Source organism: Xenopus tropicalis, chromosome 5 (assembly GCF_000004195.4).
Source record: "Xenopus tropicalis strain Nigerian chromosome 5, UCB_Xtro_10.0, whole genome shotgun sequence".
Lineage (NCBI taxonomy): Eukaryota > Metazoa > Chordata > Amphibia > Anura > Pipidae > Xenopus > Xenopus tropicalis.
The window spans coordinates 58,641,994-58,660,903 of record NC_030681.2 but is presented as its reverse complement, the minus strand read 5'-3'; the positions used below and the strand labels follow the sequence as shown (position 1 = coordinate 58,660,903).

At 39.1% G+C, this 18,910-nt stretch overlaps 1 protein-coding gene across 15 annotated transcripts in view; it reads right to left on the bottom strand.

Moving 5' to 3' along the window:
• bclaf1 (BCL2 associated transcription factor 1) overlaps positions 1 to 18,910 on the bottom strand; it is a 50,666-nt gene that overhangs the window by 14,840 nt on the left and 16,916 nt on the right. For 13 of the 15 annotated variants that reach the window (XR_001924520.1, XM_012962699.2, XM_012962701.2 and 10 more), the window contains 5 exon segments: positions 16,032 to 16,670; positions 15,145 to 15,314; positions 6,614 to 6,719; positions 5,869 to 5,953; positions 440 to 612 (listed from right to left, as the gene is read on the bottom strand). Coding sequence is in view for 12 of the 15 variants with exons in the window: in XM_012962699.2 (XP_012818153.1) it covers positions 440 to 612; positions 5,869 to 5,953; positions 6,614 to 6,719; positions 15,145 to 15,314; positions 16,032 to 16,670 (1,173 nt within the window). In the remaining 3 variants the exon portion in view is untranslated. 15 annotated transcript variants of the gene reach the window in all.

Genomic DNA, 18,910 nt, shown 5'->3' with positions numbered 1-18,910 from the left:
AAAACATTTTTTAGACAAAATAGAAACATTTAAAAATAATTCAACTCGCTGAATTTCTTTATAAAATGATAACATTGACATTGTATATTTCTTAATAAAAGCAACATGTTTGCAGCAATCAGTAATTGTTTGTACTGGGGTGTTATGAGTTGAAAAAGTACGGAATCAAGCATAATGAACCAAAATTCTTACACATTTCTAGAAATGCACTGCACTTAAGTCCAACTTCCTGATGTTTCCTGGACAATAGGACACAATTTGTCATTTTTTTTCAGTAAGCTTGCTATTCCAAAGTTTTTGTCCTCATCCACCATAAGCCGTGTAAAAGACAAATACATTTTTGCTGTAAGACAAACAATTGTGATTGTTTCAATTAAACATTCTTTATATTAATCTTGAAAAAAATGCACGGATTTGATTTAAGAATGTACTAGTATACCTTTCTTCCTTGAAGATTTTAAACTCCTTTAATTCTTTTTGTGGCTTTTCTTTCTTTTGAGAGTTGCTGGATTCCCTGGAGCATGTGAGGTCTACACGTTCTTTACTATGCTCTTTTTTGTGTTGGACATCACATCGCTGATCAGACAAACTACTCTTTTTCTTTTTCTCAACCTAAATGCCAAGAAAAGTCATCAGTCAAACCAAACATTTGAACATCAGATTGCTAGATTATCAATGGAACACATGACACGTTTGGACTTTCCTTCACTTTATCAACAAAAACAATGAATAACCAAGAACCAAGGTTTACTGCAATGCCATGGTGCATCTATCACATACAGTATCTTTTCAGACTAGCAGCTACTGTTCTTGCTGCCCTGTCAATGTAATTTTACATACTTGCATAAGCATGCCTTGGCTCCAAAAGGCAGTAAGACTGAAGAACTTTGTTTTCTGACCAGCGCTTTACCTGGATGCATTTTCTTACAGCGGCTTTCCTCTCCCACAATTTAAAAACACACTCAAATCAACTTGTTTCTAATTTTACTTTTCTGTTGGTGGGCAAAACATGGTTCTCATAGCCTAGAATTAAACCTGGCAGAATCTACAGTTAGGTCCTTTATCATCAGCACCATAGAGTCATCATTCTGTGGCAGATAAGCAGAAAAATAATGCCAGAATGTGTGTCTCTCTAAAACATAACTCACCCACAGGTCTCAATATGGGCAGTCCCAAACTACTTAAACAGAAAATAAAATTTCAAGAAAAATGCAATACAACTATGTACAAATACATAATTGTAATCTTATAATAAATTATCTTTTATAACTTTTGATAACGCATGAGTTAATAGTACTTCTCCAGCAGAATCCTGCATTGAAATCTGTTTTTCAAAAACACAAACAGCCATGTGAACTGTGCTCTAATAAACTTCACACTTAACTGCTGAGCTGCAATTTGGAGTTCTATCACCTCCCTCCCAACAGCGGAAAAATGGGAAGGCTGCTAGATAGGCAGCTCCCAGTAGATATCAGAATAGCACTCAATAGTGAGAAATCCAAGTCTGGCTTGGGACTTCTCCAGTTAAATGGAGTAGGAGAAACAATAGGTTATCTTAAAGAAGCTCTTATGTGTAGAGGGGTGTGTAGAGGTGTGTGTCCCTCAAATATAAACAGGAGGCCCAAGAAGGACACCAAGGAACCACCCCTGGTCTTCACCACCACATATAGTTCAGCATCTAACAAACTGAAATCTGCTATAAATAACAATTGGTCAATGCTCAATATGGATGAATACCTCTCCCTCTACCAAGCTTCACATCCGGTATTTGGCTATAGACACAACAGGAGCCTCAGAGACACACTAGTTTGGACAGACTTCTAAAAAGACCGGGATAAGGACAGTTCAATGTGGTTATCAATACCACTAAAACCAGGATGCTACTAATGCCCTGGATGTGTTAGGTGCCGCTGCAAGCTGACTGGTGCGGATTTTCCCCACCCACACACGGGTATGAGATACAAAATTCATCACAGGCTAACATGTACTTCTTCTTTTGTGATATATATTATTGTATGCCCATGTGGACTATATTATGTGCATTTTCTTAAAATGGGTCACACCCTACCCTCCTTCCGATGTATGGCCACTGACTTTCAACCCCCCTTAGACAGGGGTGGTGACTGAAATTTGACTTTACTACAGAAGGAATTACGCTGGATACACCATCAGGATTCGGTCTCAAAACGTGGACTAAATGAAACCCTTCCCTTGGGTTGTTTCATTTGAACTTATTGAAATGTAATTCATCCTCCATCTACTATTCAATGTTGGGTTACTTTATATGTCTTATACTGGTTTGAACCCATGATTCTGCTTACATGATAACAATGTTCATACAGACACACTGTGATAATGTGTGATACTCTGTAACTAATATACCAATCCCAGCCTGATTTTGTCTATTCTCCCCTACTGCTTGACTTATCATGCTACTTGGTTTCTCTCTGACAACTTCATTGGCAACAGTGTATTGTTTTTTTTCCCCCCCTTTCTCTTTTTTCTCTTTCTTTTTAACCTTTTAGCCCCAGAAGCTGTTTCCCCACAGCTTCTGGGGCATTCCTTTTAACTGAACTTGTGTTTTAAACCCCTAAGAGTCTGGACCGATTAGCTGAGATTGTGTTGCCTAGCAACGGCGGGCCATAGAGACTTGGTACACCTTTTCGCGCACACCCACCACTATCCCAACCGAAGCGGCTACCTTCGTAAATATCACTGTGGCACTATTTATGAGATTTGCTTGTAGGTGTGCGGCGTATATGTCCTTGTCAGAAGCTCCCTGCGATAGAGTACACACCTTCTCCACTTCCCTCCCGCTTCTTGTCTTTCCTCTCTCTGTCAGCGCCTTGTCCTGAGTCCCCTTATTTGGTTCCTTGCTCCATTTTCCCCTGGTTATACTAATTTTATTTGCACATGGTTTATTACTATATGACTTGTTGGGACACGGGGTTGTTTATGAGGGTTGCTAGGCAACCACAGACTGGGCAACAAAACCTTGCTTGAAGAGGATATTTAACCTTTTTACTGCCAACGATGTGTGGGATACGTTGTGGCAGAAAAAGGCTTTATCTGGCAACAATGTGTCTCATACGTCGTTTGCGGATAAAGGATTCTCTCTGCAGCAGTGGCATGTGGGCAACGAGCCAGGGGGGCTGTCATGTCGGTCCTGCAACCCTACAAGCAGCAGACGTGATCGCATCACGTCTGCTGCTTGTACTGCTTCCTGCTTCCTCCTCCAGCACCGCCGCCCACTGACTTCCTCCCTGGACTGCAGCCAGAAGGACCAGGCAAGTGATCTGTGCACACAATTTAGCAGTTTTTGTTTTTTTTTCTTTTCATTTTGCACACTTATATACACAACTTTTACATATGTACACACATGTATACACAAACTTTTTTTTTTTCATTTTACTTTGTTTTTAGTTTCTTTTCCCTAAAAACAGTTTATTTTGACAGCGTGACCATTGGATCAGATATTCTGACCACTAATTACACTGTCGTGTGACTTATTTTGTTGTTTCACTAATTTGCACAATTTCTGTGGTTTTATTGCATTTTTATCCTTGTATAAGTGTTCTTAATCTGTTTTTAGTATAACTCTGCCGTGTGTAACTTTGGTGAACAAAAATAACTTTACCTTTTTAAATTCATCAGAATGTGTACTTTCCAAAACGATATGGTTTTCTAGGGGTCTCTGTATAGTTAGGGGGTGTTACGGCACATAATACGTTGACAGGGGGCTCTGTATGCAAAAGTTGGCAGGTGAGAAATCCATATGCGCTATTTTCATTTTGTGGTCAGTACATACTACAGACTATCTATATCTATGCATATTGGGCATCAAACTGTTAAGTAGACCTTAGGTGTTTCTATTTGGGGTGATTTGCCTTTGTACGCAAGAAATTGTGCGAGATAAATGCAGCAAATTGCAACATTTTTATGCGATGTCATAAAAATCTGCAAACTTAGGAAAGCTTTATGGCTTGGTACTTTGGAGCAAAAAGAAATGTTTACCCATTACAGATTCGGTTAATGTGATCTCTCCAAAAATATATGGCTTTCTGGGGTGAGTGTACTTTTTTGCAGTATTATCCCACATAAAGGATGTAAATGTGTTGATTTTGCAGGAGCTGAAATGATAGATCATATATTTAGGATGTAAATGTGTTGATTTTGCAGGAGCTGAAATGACAGAAATGATAGATCATATAGGGGTATGTTTACATTGGGGCCCCTACATGCCACATACGTAGGTAAACCTATACATATTGGGCATAAAACTGTTCAGTGGACCCCTGGCATTCATATTTAGGGTGTTATATTTGGTTACTTTATGACCTGTAGGAGATCGGATACAATAGACTGGAAGCTTTGAAGCGATTTTTTAAAAATTTCACAAATTTTGATAAAAACCAATAACTTTAGGAAAGCACTGCGACTTGATAGTTTAGAGACAGTTGTGCCTATTCTGGATTCCCCAGAATCTGTTCTTTCCAGAAATGTGTAATTTTCTGGGATAAACCTTCCTTTAGTGGACTTTTTGTCCTTGAAATCTAAAGTATGCACTGCTGGGAGTTTTTGACCTATACAAGTGAGAAATCTCCTAATACCATATATATTTGGTATTGGCATGTTCAGGAGACATGGGACTTTCCAAATCAGTTGTATATTCGTGCATAAAATAAATTTCTTTTTCTAGTATGTGTGTTTATTTTATGGAAAATCTTGTTACAAAATTGGAATTACACAAAAATTCTACCATATTTTGAAAGCTTAGGTTGTCCTAAAAAAACAATATATTGTTTTCCTGGGTAAACTAAAAGTCCCCCAAAGGAAAGGCCTCTAAAGTGAAACGTTAAAAAACTGTCTGGCAATACAATTTCCGCTTTGACCAAAATGGCTGGCAGTAAAAAGGTTAAAAGGTCAGGGTGGTGGGATGTGTTTGGACTTGGTTTATTTTGCCTCCTGACGAAGGTCCCTGTGCGGGACTGAAACTAAGAGGTTTGCAATGTTCCTTCTTTTGATATTTCAATAAAGACTGACTTTTTTTTACTTTTATTAAATCCTGTGAGTGCTGACATTACTTACTACATACTACAGTATTTTGATTCAAACGGCTCTTGCACCCAGGTTTTGTTTCTGTTAGTGGAGCGCACCATCATGGTCTCTCTCTCTATATATAGTCAATATTTGCCAATAATTTTGCCCAGCCCATTTTTGGAGTTTTGTGTGACATTATGTCCAATTTGCTTTTTTTCCTCCCTTTTTTGTTCTGTTCCAATACACACAAAGGGAATAAAACATGTGTATAGCAAAACATGTGTTACTGCAATACTTTTCTGTGAGAAATACTTGATTTCTGGAAACATTACTGGGGTGCCAACAATTTTGGCCATGACTGTATAAATACACATTCACACGAAGGTATGGGCTCCGATGCTCATGTGTCCAAGGCTTTTGCCAATGAACAGCATGTGCGGGCAGATCCACCTTTGCCGAAACTAGGGTGAGAACCACCAAGTCTTGTCCTAGGGTCAAGCCCAGAGGACTATGACACCTATCCAGGGTGCACAAATCAAACACAAAAAGGGAGCAGAAGTGTACGGGTGCAATGCCATTAATCGCCTTGTTAAGACTCCAGCTGGCGGCTGGAAAAAAAAAAAGGAAAATATCTCCCACCCGCCTAAAGGCTGGGGCAAAGGAAGTGAAGCATGATATACATACATACATACATACACACACACACACACACAGCACTGCATTGGAAGTTGTGCTGGAAACAATTGTAGCAACCTTAAGCTGCAATTAAAGACAGCTGGAACTGGACAGCCAATAGACTTGCTCCCATACTGATCCAGTACCCATTACCTTTGCCGTCTCTTTCTTTATAGCTTTGTCTTCATCTTGAATTCGAATGTGCTTCTTTGGAATATTAGGAGGAATATCTATCACCCTGCATTAAAAATGAATGGACAGCCATATAACATTTTTGCAATAAAAAGACAACAAACAATAAAGAAAATATATACAGCACAGCAAATTACCCTCATTTAGGAAGAAAAGCCAACAAATCAATGGCTAGCTAGCTGTTGGCTATGAATTACAATATTAATGCAAATTTTGCCTACTTTATTTATAACCATATATGGTTTTGACCTTAGTCTGCTCATGCTATGTCAGTTATTCTAGTCCAATGCTGCCGAGTTGGTGGCTCTGGTGTCTCATACACCTTTCAAAACACTGGGTCTTGTAAAAGTGTTCTATGCTATAGGAAAGCTTTCAGTTGTTTGCATAATAAAGGGAAATGAAGGGAATCTTTTCTCAGCTCCTTTTCACTTCCTCATTTTCTGTTGAAGCATACACTGCCTGGCATGATGCATTTAGCATGGTACACAAATATCAGCTGGCATACACATACCAAAAATAGCACAAAACTTCATTTATGTCACACATACAGATAAAATTGTATCACCCTGACTTCAACTGCTAATGCAAGCTGTGATGTTGTTAAGATGGCTTAGAGATCTGATGCTACCAAATAACAGGACTACCTTCAATTTATCAGTATCCTTTTAATGTTCTTATTATGATGTTTAGTAGGTTTGTTGCATACCTATGTATCTCAGGCCTCCTTAGGTGGCTGACATGGTCCAATGTGTCTTTCAGACAGTCTGTAAATCTCTCATTGAGAGTCTTTCCGCAACCCTTGAAGTAATGCTCTGTTGGTTGTAGAGGAGAAAGACTGGCCAATTAGTTCATCTCCTCTTAAGAACAAAGCCACATTCCTGACAGAGTGCCTTAAAGATGTCAAAATTATATAATTCAATTCTATTGAGACAGGGGAAAAATGAATGTTAGAAAATGAAAACTTGCATTGTCTCTTCAATTAATTTTTTAGATTATGCCTGCTTTGCCTGTGAAATGGTATTAAAAATAATAGGCTTTGATTTGACAAAATAAATAAGAATCCCAAACAACCCAGTTGTTTAATAAAGTAACAATCCCAATCCTAAAATAAATATAAAGAACAAAGAGATAAACAACAAGTTTTGTGCTTTTGTATTAAGAAACAGCAAAAAGTGTGCACCCATGTAACATGCCTGTGTGCAAGAATCTGGAAAACAGATTCAACATGTAACAGCACTGGTTAAAAAGAAAAAAAAAATGTGTTTTAAAGTGGTTGACCATCTTCCAGGTCTCCAGTTGAACAGCCAACCAGTAATTTGGTGATAAACACTAATACAGGGCGGGCCCCTTCAAATTCATAAACTTTTCCTTAGAAACTCAGACGAAGTGAAATGTTTTCACTGTTATAAACCCTGTCAGTCTTGAAATAATACAAATACAAACATCTGCTCAAAAACTTAATAGTTCAGCTCTTCAAAAAAAACAAACAAAAAAAACAACAGTATACTGATTTGTTTCACAAGAGGTCACCAAATATGGCTTGTGTTGAACATACTTTTTGCATACTGATTTAATCACAAAAATAAATATCTATGGTTTTTTGATTTCCTGGGTTAACAAAGCAAACAATGAACACAATTAGATTAGTAGTGCAGAGATAATTCCACACTATAATCTTGCTTATTTGTAAGTTATACAGGGCGCAGTATCTCTAGGTATACGTAGGCTAGACATACACAGCTAGACTGGGTCCTTTGCCGAGGTCATCAAAGGAGTGGATCTGGGCCCGATTTGGCCACCTGTGCGCTGGGAACAAATCAGGCTGATTGTTACCGTAGGACCTGTGTATGGCCACCTTAACGGTGAGGCCTTACTTTTGAAAAATCTTCTAATTGTGCCTGCACACGGAAGCAATGAATTAGCCCAGGTGCATGCACACTCAGTATTATACGCGGGCTGACAATACACCTCGTGGGGCCTTACCCTAACCAAACATATGAAAGTTAACATAGTAAATGTGAATCCAAAATAATACTGCTACTGCTTTATAAGGCTTAACTGAAATATAAGCTTTTTTTTTTTTATTAAAAAGAGAAAAATTGAGAATACATACAGACCACATGTGTTATACCATCCAGTACTTATTTATAGTCAGTAAGGAACTGAAATGTTGTGAAAAATTAAAAAGATCATAAACTCCAGAGAAATGAAGAAGTACTAGAGACTATAAAATAGGGTTTACCATGGGGTCCATATGTATTCTCAATATGCCATTTGATTAAACTTTTATTTTTATGAATGAGGCTGGAGTTAAAGGATATTTTCACATTTTTTGCTCTGATGTTGCCCGTCGGTTCTGGGGCTATATCCTGCTCTCATTGGCATTAGATTAAGCCATGTATACTTTCCACCACTTGAGATTTTGTTTTGAAGAATGCATTTTTGGCAAACATTCTATTTATTGTGCTCATGCTGAAAAAAAGTATATATTGTTTATTTCAAGGAGTAGTTCACCTTAACTTTAACATGATGTAGAGAATGATATCTGCAACTGTTCCTCATCATGTATTTTCATGTAAATGTAAAAAATTAAAAGACTGTTTGCAGGTTCTGCATTAAAAAATAAATCTGTTCTCAATATACATTCATTAAAAAATCAGTACTGTTTTTGTTAAAAGCATATTGTTCCTGCATGCCCCCTACCCCCATGATCTACTTACACTGGTTACTCAATGCATAAATCTTTTGATGGCAACTGATTGCACGGCTTTAAAACCATCAGCGCTGTTCTGGGCACTGGATAGGCAGAAAGCAGCGTGCAGGGTCAACCAGAGAATGGTTTGAAATAAAGACTGAAAGATGATTATATGGGGGCCTGAATAGAAAGATAGGCAAGAACATTTAACAATACAATTGTAGCCTCACAAAGTACTCATTTTTTGACTGCTGCAGTCAGTGACATCCAACAATCCTGGACATCATTAAAATATGCAAGCTGGAAGAGGAGGAAGGCAAATAATTTTAAAAACTACTAAAAATTTTTTAAATTAAACTGAAAAATTTATGAAACACTTAAAATAAATGACCCATTTAAGTATGCTTTTATGTATGAGACGTAAAAAAAAATCCGATCTATTCAATGTGATGCATGTTCCTCTCCATTAAAAGGTCAACATTCAACTGTGTCCACTTACCGCCAAGCATCCAGCACATGCCTCAAAACCAAGTATATATACCTTGAAAGAACCACTACAAGAGTAGGGGCTTCCAAGAATAATTCCATCATACCAAGGAATTTGTGGATCTAGAAATTCAGTTTTAGGTCTTTTGAGTCAGGAAGACTTTGCATTTTTTTGGCATCAGCAACAGTATATTTTAGTGAGAGAAACAGGTTTTGCCATTTCAAAACATTTTCCAGGACCTAGTCACAATGAAAAAGAAATCAAAACTGCAATTCTGACTCAAAGCTTTTTGCAAAACACCCACAAACATACCTTAAAACAACAGGCCTTATTATATTTCTACAACCAACATTCTTACATACCATACCATACCATATTTTTAAAAACACACTTTTGGAAGTTATAACAAGGGATAGCATACTTGAATACATTACATGTCACATAACTATAAGATCTTGCCAGACTAATTTAATTGCCTTTTATGAGGAGGTGAGCAGGAACTTCAATACTGGGATGGCAGTGGATGTCATCTACTTGGAGTTTGCTAAAGCATTTGATACAGTACCACACAGAGAAAGTTAATGATAAAATTGAGGAATATTGGCCTGAAACATAACTGGGTAAAAGATAGATTGCTAGATTACGAGATTAAGAGTGGTGGTAAATAGAACATTTTGTAATTGGACCCGTGTTGTTATAGAGTACCCCAGGGGTCTGTCCTTAGTCTTTTGCTTTTTAATTTGTTTATTAATGACCTGGAGGTGGGCACTAAAATTACCGCTTCTTTTTTTGCAGATACTAAATTGTGCAAGACTAAGTTCCATGCAGGATTCTGCCACAACAATTTGACAAAATTGGAAAGCTGGGCAGAAAGACGGAAAATTAAGCTCAATGTTGACAAGTGCAAAGTTATGCACGTTGGGAGAAATAATTTAAATGCGAGTTGGACACTAAATCGTAGTGTTGGAGGTATCCTTAACTGAAAAGGATCTGGGGATTTTTGTAGCTAGGTGGTCTAATTCCAGCCAGTGTCATTCTGTGGCAACTAAAGCAAGTGCTGTCTTGTATAAAAAAAGAGCATTAACTTCCTCCCTCTTTACCCATCCCTTCCTCCACACTTCTTTCTGTCCCTAATTCCTTTTCTTCTTTTATAACATTGTATAATTGACCATATGCATATTATAAAATACAGATTCCTGTAATGTTTATTTCAACTTTTCATGTTACTTTGTTTTCTTTATAATTGAAAATTAATAAAAATCATAATTCACCTTAAGTATGCAGTGCAACCAAAAATCATTACTTTAGCAAATAGACTGGGCCACGTTTAAAGGGATTCTGTTGTGATTTTTATGGTATACTTTTTAATTCTAAATTACACTGTTTTCATAGCATATAATTTTAATTCTAATAATAATATAATTTTATTCTTGAACCAACAAATATATTTTTTTGTTAGTAGTAATATTGGTGTGTAGGCAGCCATCTCAGTGCATTGTGCCTGATTCTGAACTTTCAGAAGTAGCCAGCACTACTCCTTGTAATTGGAGGAGTCATGAGCTGGTCTTGGATCTTTTACTTCTGACTGCTATTCTGATATCTATCACTTTTAGCAATACAGGTGTCTCTCCACTGCAAATGATCGGCTACAAATGCTGGGCAGAGGAAGAGGAGAGCAAAGTAAAAAAAAAAAGCAGAATCTCCGACATCAGGACTCACTACATGAAGTACAGACGATCTGCCCATTTGAAGACTTTCTGTGATGCCTCTCAGAGAATTGCAGCTATAATAGTGAGTTTTAAATAGTGTATTCTGCCAAATAGAGGCATAATCTGTGTGAAACATAAGTTAGCAGGTTTAGGTGAACATTACCATTTTATTGGTAGCAGTAAGGAAAGGTGAACAACCCCTTTAAGGGGATGTTCACCTCAGAATACAGTCCAGGATCAACACTGCTAAGCACTCACCAATCTCTCTGCCCTCTCAGCAGAGGACTTTCCAGGCCAGTACATGACAGGCTGCCCAAAAAAAAAAAAGTGAAGTGGTTACTGCATGCTTTCACAGTAACCTGTTCAGTGTCAAATTCCTGTTTTGGCCAGAATGCAAGCTGCAGGCGCTGCTTCAAAACTAATCATTTTATAAAATAAAGATAAATTACAAAAATGTTTTTTCTCACAGGGGCTGTTCAAATTCAGACTATTGAGTGAACATCATCTTTAATTTTGGAGTCTCAACACACTTTTGTAACCCGATGTCCACAGTTATGTAAATCCTACGTTGGCAGTTTCAACTTTTCAAAAAGTACAATGTCATTATGAATGGCTGTCATGTCAGAGGAAGAAACATGACAAACTTTAATCTTTGTTCCCAAATTTTTTTTTTAATTTTTTTTTTACTTTAGAACCCTTTAACCCTTTAAGTGTCACCCAATGTAGAATCTACGTTCTTTGTATAAAAGTACCTAAGTAGCACAGAATGTAGATTCTATGTTGTGTTGCACCTCCGGGATTTTTAAAGCTGATCCTTTGATCCTTCGCTCCCTGCTCATTCCTCAGACTCTGGACAACGAGCAGCAGCAGGGAACAAGTGGCAATAGGAAAAGGCAGGCACGTGGTGCCTTTTCATGCTCTCCCGCCACCCCCCTGCTCACCGGATCTGGACTGAAGACGTCTGCTCCTGTCCCTGGGTTCTCCTGCGATCTTTGATATATAACTGGTAATACAGTGTCAGTAAAAAATGACGGAATGGAAAAATTTGTTAATAAAAGGGGAAAACCTGAATAAATATCTGTCAAATCAAATAATAAACCTTTTCTAACCAGAAATGATGTACCCCTAGCATTTGTAGAGTATATTGTATGATGCGCATAATTGACCCACAGCCTTTGGAATGCAAGAACCCTTAACTATCAAGTGTTTCCAGTAACAGCAGGATGTGCACTTTGTATGCAGTTAAAAACGAATGCACACTTTTCCTTATCATTCAGACCCCTCACATTCCAGTAAACTAATTTTACTGTAGTCATTGTAAGGTGTAGGAATAAGAAAAATACTCTCTTGGAAAGGACTCCCGGGTGCCCAGATGTTACATAGGGTTGAAAAAAGACCATCAAGAGTCCATCAAGTTCAACCCTTCCAAGTAAACCCAGCACACACAACCTATACTTACCAATCTATACACTCGCATACATAAACTATATATAAAAACATTTATACTAACTGTAGATATAAGTATCACAATAGCCTTAGATACAATGTAACAAAGTTCCTTGAAACAGATTAATTGGACTCTCCAGCAAAGAATGAATAGGAAAGAAAAAGTAGGGGAATAAAAAGTACAAAACATAACATGAAAACAAAACCTCCCTCACCCTGCCCATCCCTAAGAGTTTGGTGGATTTATACTCCATACTTAACATTAAGTTGGAAATACAGTTGCCCATAACAAAACTGCATCAGAGCCCTGATGATCAAAAGGGGCTCCGCGGGTGTGATATATCCATAGACCCGGTAAAGGATGTGGGTCATAAACAATATCTGATTAGAGGATTGTAATAGGCGATATGTATGTATGTATAACTTTATTTATAAAGCGCCACAAGGGTAGGCAGCGCTGCACAATCTTACAAAATTACACACAGGGAGGACAAGTGCTATAATAAATAAATACATATAAATGCACGGGGAATAAGTGCCATGTGGTATAAGTCAATAGGAAAGAGGTCCCTGCCCTGTAGAGCTTACAATCTGAGATTTCCCTCATTTAGGGTGTGATTCAGTTCTGTCCAGGAGGAAAATAATGAAAGTTGGTATTGTAAAAGAAATCATATAATAACTGCAATTAGGAGCGAGATATAAGCCATTCCTTGTACTAGCCACCTGAACAGGGCTTATGAAATGTTGTCTAAGGTAACAGAGTCTTACACTTATATTGGATTTGGTGAGGGCCTTGCTAGTGTGTGTCTAGAGCAAGGAGTTATTTCTTTGTCAAGAACGGTTCATGGTCTTGGACTTCTCCTTGGTCTTGCCTTGATCTACTCTAAGGCTTCCTCCGGTGTGATGAAAAAGTGAGCTTTATTGGCATCAATGATTTTTAGATTTGCGGGGTATAGCAAGAAGTAAGCCAAGTTCAGGACACGCAGAATTATTTTCAAAAGTGATGCGTAGTTTCTGTCAATGCATAGAGTAATCCGGGTAAAATAACACTGTTGACTCAGTGTGTCTTGTGTTGCAGGAATGGATGTTGGGGGGGGGGGAATGGATGTTGGGGGGGGGGGGGGGTGCTCTGGGGCATCCTGGTACTGAATGTGCTCTTTCTATCATGTAGTGGGTGGTAATGGGTGCTTATGGGAAAAATTGCTTGAGCCACTGTTCAGCAAAATCAGTTGTATTATTACCTTCAGAGCCCTCTGGAAGGCATTATTTCGGCATTGCCGATTTTCATAACCATCAAGCAGTGTGGCTTGTTGCTTAAGATGTTGTTGTAAATCACCAACTTGCGCTGTAAGTGGAGTGCACGTCTTCCAACGTGCCCACTCTGTTTTCCACAGCTACTGTCCTTTCTTGTACAGTTTGTAGATCCACCTTGATGAGGGAGAGATCTATTTTAACTTCCTCTATCCAATCGGTCAAAGTAGCTTGGCAGGTTGCAATTTCTGTGAGGACCAGAGCTAAAGTATTATCAGGCGTGTGCTCATCCAGAGGAGCAGGGTATAAGGGCATCTTGGCGCCACCTTGGGTAGGCCGTCTCATATACAAGTTTTTGCAACGTGTCCGCTTGCTTCTTTGGTCCTTTATGGTCCCCATGATATAATAAGCTTGATATAATGGGGTATTAGATGGGTGCAAAGCAGTAAGAAAATTGCAGGTCAATCCAACTTCAGGATTGATGTACCCACTGAGCTCACTGTGATGCAACCTATTAGTTCAGAATTCGGCCACGCCCCCATCTCTGGTTTATTTTATTGGGAAGTGACTAAAGGTGGAGAAGTAGATTTGACTGCCAAGGAGCACAAGAGCTTTCAAAAAGCCTTCTGTACTATAGGCCTTCGTGTCTTTTCACTGGAATTTGCTATACATGTAACAGACCTGGATAACAAGCAAAAGCCTGGGCTGCTGGATGTAGATCACTTCAGGAAAAATATTGGGCCCCTAGGCGGACAAAACTGAGTTTTTATAGGACAATGTGTCTGGACCATTGTGCTCCAAGGCAAAAAAACAAGATCTGCCAAGTTTATTAAGCAATAATATAGTGCAAAGTAAAATGTAAAATTAAAACACACATATATTTGAATCTTTTGTATGACTTAAAGGGGACCAAACACCCACACATAAAAAGCTGCATAATAAAAGTCCTTTGCAAATTTTATTTTAAAATCTGAGCTCTCAGTCATATATTGCTTGCACAGACTCTATGCCTCAGTCAGAGGCGGGACAGTAGAATACTTTACATTTAGCACTTCCTAGATGTCTGTTTACACTCTCATTCTGCCTCCCTCACTGCCGCTAAAGACCCTCTCTCAAAAAAGAGTGTTGCACTGGAATAGGAAGCACGATGAGGACGATTCCTACCAGATTCCTTTTAAGTACTACAGGTATAGGACCTGTTATCCAGAATGCTCGGGACCAAGGAAGGGTATTCCGGATAAGGGGTCTTTCCGTTATTTGGATCCCCATACCTTCAGTCTACTAAAAAATCATTTAACCATTAATTAAACTCAATAGAATTGTTTTGCATCCAAAAAGGATTATTTATATCTTAGTTGGGATCAATTACAAGGCACTGTTATATTACTACAGAGAAAAAGGAAATCAGTTTTAAAATTTTGAATTATTTGATTAAAATGGAGTCTATGGGAGACAGGCTTTCTGGATAATGGGTTTCCGGATAAGAGATCCCATACCTGTATATGTTCTAACAAATAAGACAACACAAGTTGGGCATATGTAAGAATGGTCAAATGACACAAATTCCTACTACTAGGTACCTAACAGACCTGGCAGTGTCTGGTCAACAATACACATTACACTGATTATTAGTTGTTGAAATTGCTTACCTTTTACATGATGAACTAAAGACACAACATGATACATAAAGGATTCCGGAGATGTTCTGCTGGTGAAGGGAACCTTTAGATGGTCAAAGATGGTTCGGAAGGCTTGTACTTTCTTAACAGAATGAATAAGAGTACTGCCTAGAAGTCTTTCATTATCCAGACAGGGTGCCCTTTGTGCATTTGATAAAACAAGAGAGGCTATTTAGCTTAAAGGACATGTAAGGCCTACATTTGCCTACAATGTATATCAGTTAGGCACGTCTTCCCCCACCCAAATGGCATCATTTGTACTGCATATATCCCCTCTGTTTGCTAGCACCACCACATTTTCCAAAAGCAAATAGCAGCTTTCACCCGGTGGCCATTCATAATCATACATAATCAGATACATTTAAATCTGCAAACAGCCTACACACACACACAGACCCTTATACAGCATACATTTGATCAAGAATATAGGCTCACACAGGCAAAACTGTGTGTGATAACAGTTCTGCTTTTTTGAGCTGAGCTCAGGAGAGGAGGTTAGGAGAAGAAAAATTGAAGCAGACAGCTGGAGCTGAGTTTCTATGGGAACCAGCAATGCCATCTCTTTATTGGCTGCTAGACTGGAGGGCCTGTTTAGTAATTTGAGCTTAGAACAACTGAGAATGCACACAAGCCAGAAGTAAAAGCAAATTCCAGAGGGAGGGGGCAGAGTGGGTTTCAGGAGAAGAAAAAGGTGATTAAGGGGATGCTGCAGCATTATTTTTGTCCATTAACCTCTGGACAACCAGTGTGGCAGGTATTGAAAAATTTCAAAGAGGCTGATTACATTTGTGTGTAGGGTCTACATGTCCTTCAATATCAATAAAGAAATTTTGGCTTCCAAAAATAACTGTGGTTACCTGCCGTCATCAAGTGGGACTGTGATAATTCGAAGTTTGACTTCAGGGAGTGGAGATTCAGTGGCTACAATTCTCATTTTTACAGGGCTTTCCTCCCTGAAAATGTTCTTCTCTATTACATTACTTTCATGTAAAGTAAGATTGTAACTGAAAAGGTCTTTAGTCTTTTCTATCTTCAGCTCATCAGATGACAGTAGATCTTTCATAACAGAATGCCTCTGAGTGACTTTATCTTTGTGCTTTTCTTTTGCAACTTGCTCTGCACTTTTACTACCTCTTACCACCTTAAACTTTTCACCCTCTTTAGAAAATCTTGTCAAACCCTTGGTCTTGTACTTTGAATCCTCTTCTTCGCAATTCCAGTTAGATACAGATGACAGTGACTTACCCTGGTCTGCAAGGACTGACTTTCTAAACTGTCTATAGTCCTCTGCCTCCTCTAAATCCTCACTATTAGAGTTAGCCAAAAACTGGGAATTGCCAGGCTCTTTCTCCAAAAAATAATCTAAAGCAACATGCTCATCCCAAACATTGCTGCTGCCTTTCTTTGTTTTTTCAGTCCCTCTTTCTTTACAGGTTCCCTTTTCCTTGTTAATGCATTTTTCAATAGGAAACAACTTATTTTCTTCATCTGTATACCTGTATGACAGAGATAAAAATACGCATCACACTATAGCTTACATTTTCAAGTTCTTACACAAAATTAAACATTTTGTAATAAGTGCTCTGAATAACATCACAATATGAAAAGGTAAACTAAATCACTATTGTAAATAGTAATAGACATAACAGAATTTAGGGGGATATAATAAATGGGCTTAAAGATAAGTATGGCTAGAAATGTCTTATATTATAGCACAGGAGCTAGCCATCTTGGATTCAGTGTGTCAGTGGCATTCACATGCTCATGGTTTTCTGAGTTGCTGTTAAGCTAAGAGGTTTGCAAATAACAAGCAGAAAATTATGTTTGTCAGTTACAGAAGCTGATTCTTATATAGCTGATTATTAAATTATGATGCAGACTGCACAGTTTTTTGAGCTGCCATAAAATAATTACTACTAACCAGCCTTGTATTGTAACTAATATTTTATATGTATGGTACAAATAGTGGGTCCCTAAGATCAGGAAACTGAGAGCAGCACAGACCATGTTTACTAAAGGCATATTCAGAAGCACAGATCTGGTCAACTTGAGCTGGTACCAGCTTGTCTAGTAACCAACAGCAAATCAACTAGCAGATAGCATTTACTGATCAGATTTTAGAGAGCAGACATCTAATTGTTTGCTATAGGTTAGTACAATGCTGTCCAGCTGGTGGCCCGCGACCCACCTGTGTGTGGCATGTCTGGCTCTTTTGGTGGCTTACCTTTGTGTAAAGGTGGCCATACACGGGCCGACTATAGCTGCCGATATCGGTCCCTTGGACCGATTCGGCAGCTAATCGTATGGGGAGAGCAGAGTGGCCTGGCCGACCGATATCTGGCCTGAAATTGGCCAGATCTCGATCGGCCAGGTTAGAAAATCTGGTCGGATCGGGGACCGCATCGGCTCGTTGATGCGGTCCCCGATCCGACTGCCCCATTGCCGCCCACATAATCCGATCGTCTGGCCCCAGGGCCAAACGATCGGATTATTATTTTTTTTACCTAAATGGTCCCCGATATCGCCCACCCGTAGGTGGGGATATCGGGGGAAGATACGCTCGCTTGGCGACATCGCCAAGCGAGCGGATCTGCTCGTGTATGGCCACCTTAAGTTTTAAATGGTATCAGTACTGAGATTAACTGGCCCCTGCATGGTTCACACCTCAGATTTAAGCTGTAATCCCCCGTCTTGATTAAACATGTAATAACCTGTTCACACCTTTTAATCTTTGCATTGTTCACCCCCTGAAATGTTCATACCTCAGGCTCAGTCTGTAAGCACCCACATTGTTCACCTCTTCACACCTCAGACAGACTGTAGGAGCAGTGCCAGCATTGTGCCACTGTATGTACTGCATGCCCTATGCTGCCTGTGTCTATGGAACACACAGGCGGGGTAGGGCAGGCAAAGCATGGCACACACAGGCGGGGTAGGGCAGGCAGAGAACTGCCTGCCCTGTGCCACACTCTGCCTGCCCAATGCTGCCTGTGTGTGTCATACTCTGCCTGCCCAATGCTGTCTGTGGGAGGTGAACCTGGCAGGGGTTTGTTCTGAGAGTTTGTTATCAGTTGGAAATAACCATTATATGGTCCCTAAGGTGTGTTATGTGCTGCGGGTTGCTGTGCTATCCACAGGGAAGGAGGAGGCATATAGATCTTATTGTACAGCGCTGCGGAATATGTTGGCGCTTTATAAATAAATGTTAATGTAATGTAATGTAATAGATTTAAGGGTGTGTCTTCATATGACATAATATAATTCTTTTACATATGAATGAGGGTTGATATCCCCACAGTAAGCACCAAGCATTTGCGCTACCACCATTAATGTGTTCATGGTCTTAAAAGCTTGTGTGGGTGTGGTTTAAAAAAGGAGAGTGATCAAACAGGCTTTCATTAGCGGCCCCCCACTATGTATGCTAGAGAAATTCCGGCCCTTGGCACCACAGAAGTTGGACAGTACTGTGTTAGTAGATAGGGACAAACTTAAGAAGTGGACTATAGACATTGAAATAAAACTGCCAAATCACTTTAAATTGTAAATTAGGCTGACATAGACATTCTAGGTCTCATTTATAAACATTGGGCAAATTTGCACCTGGGCAATAACACATAGGAACCAATCATTGATTAGACATTACAAGCCAGCTGTTGGTTAAACACTGAAAGCAGTCATCTGATTGGTTGCCATGAGTTAAGGTGGCCATACACGAGGCGATTTCGCTCGTTGTGCG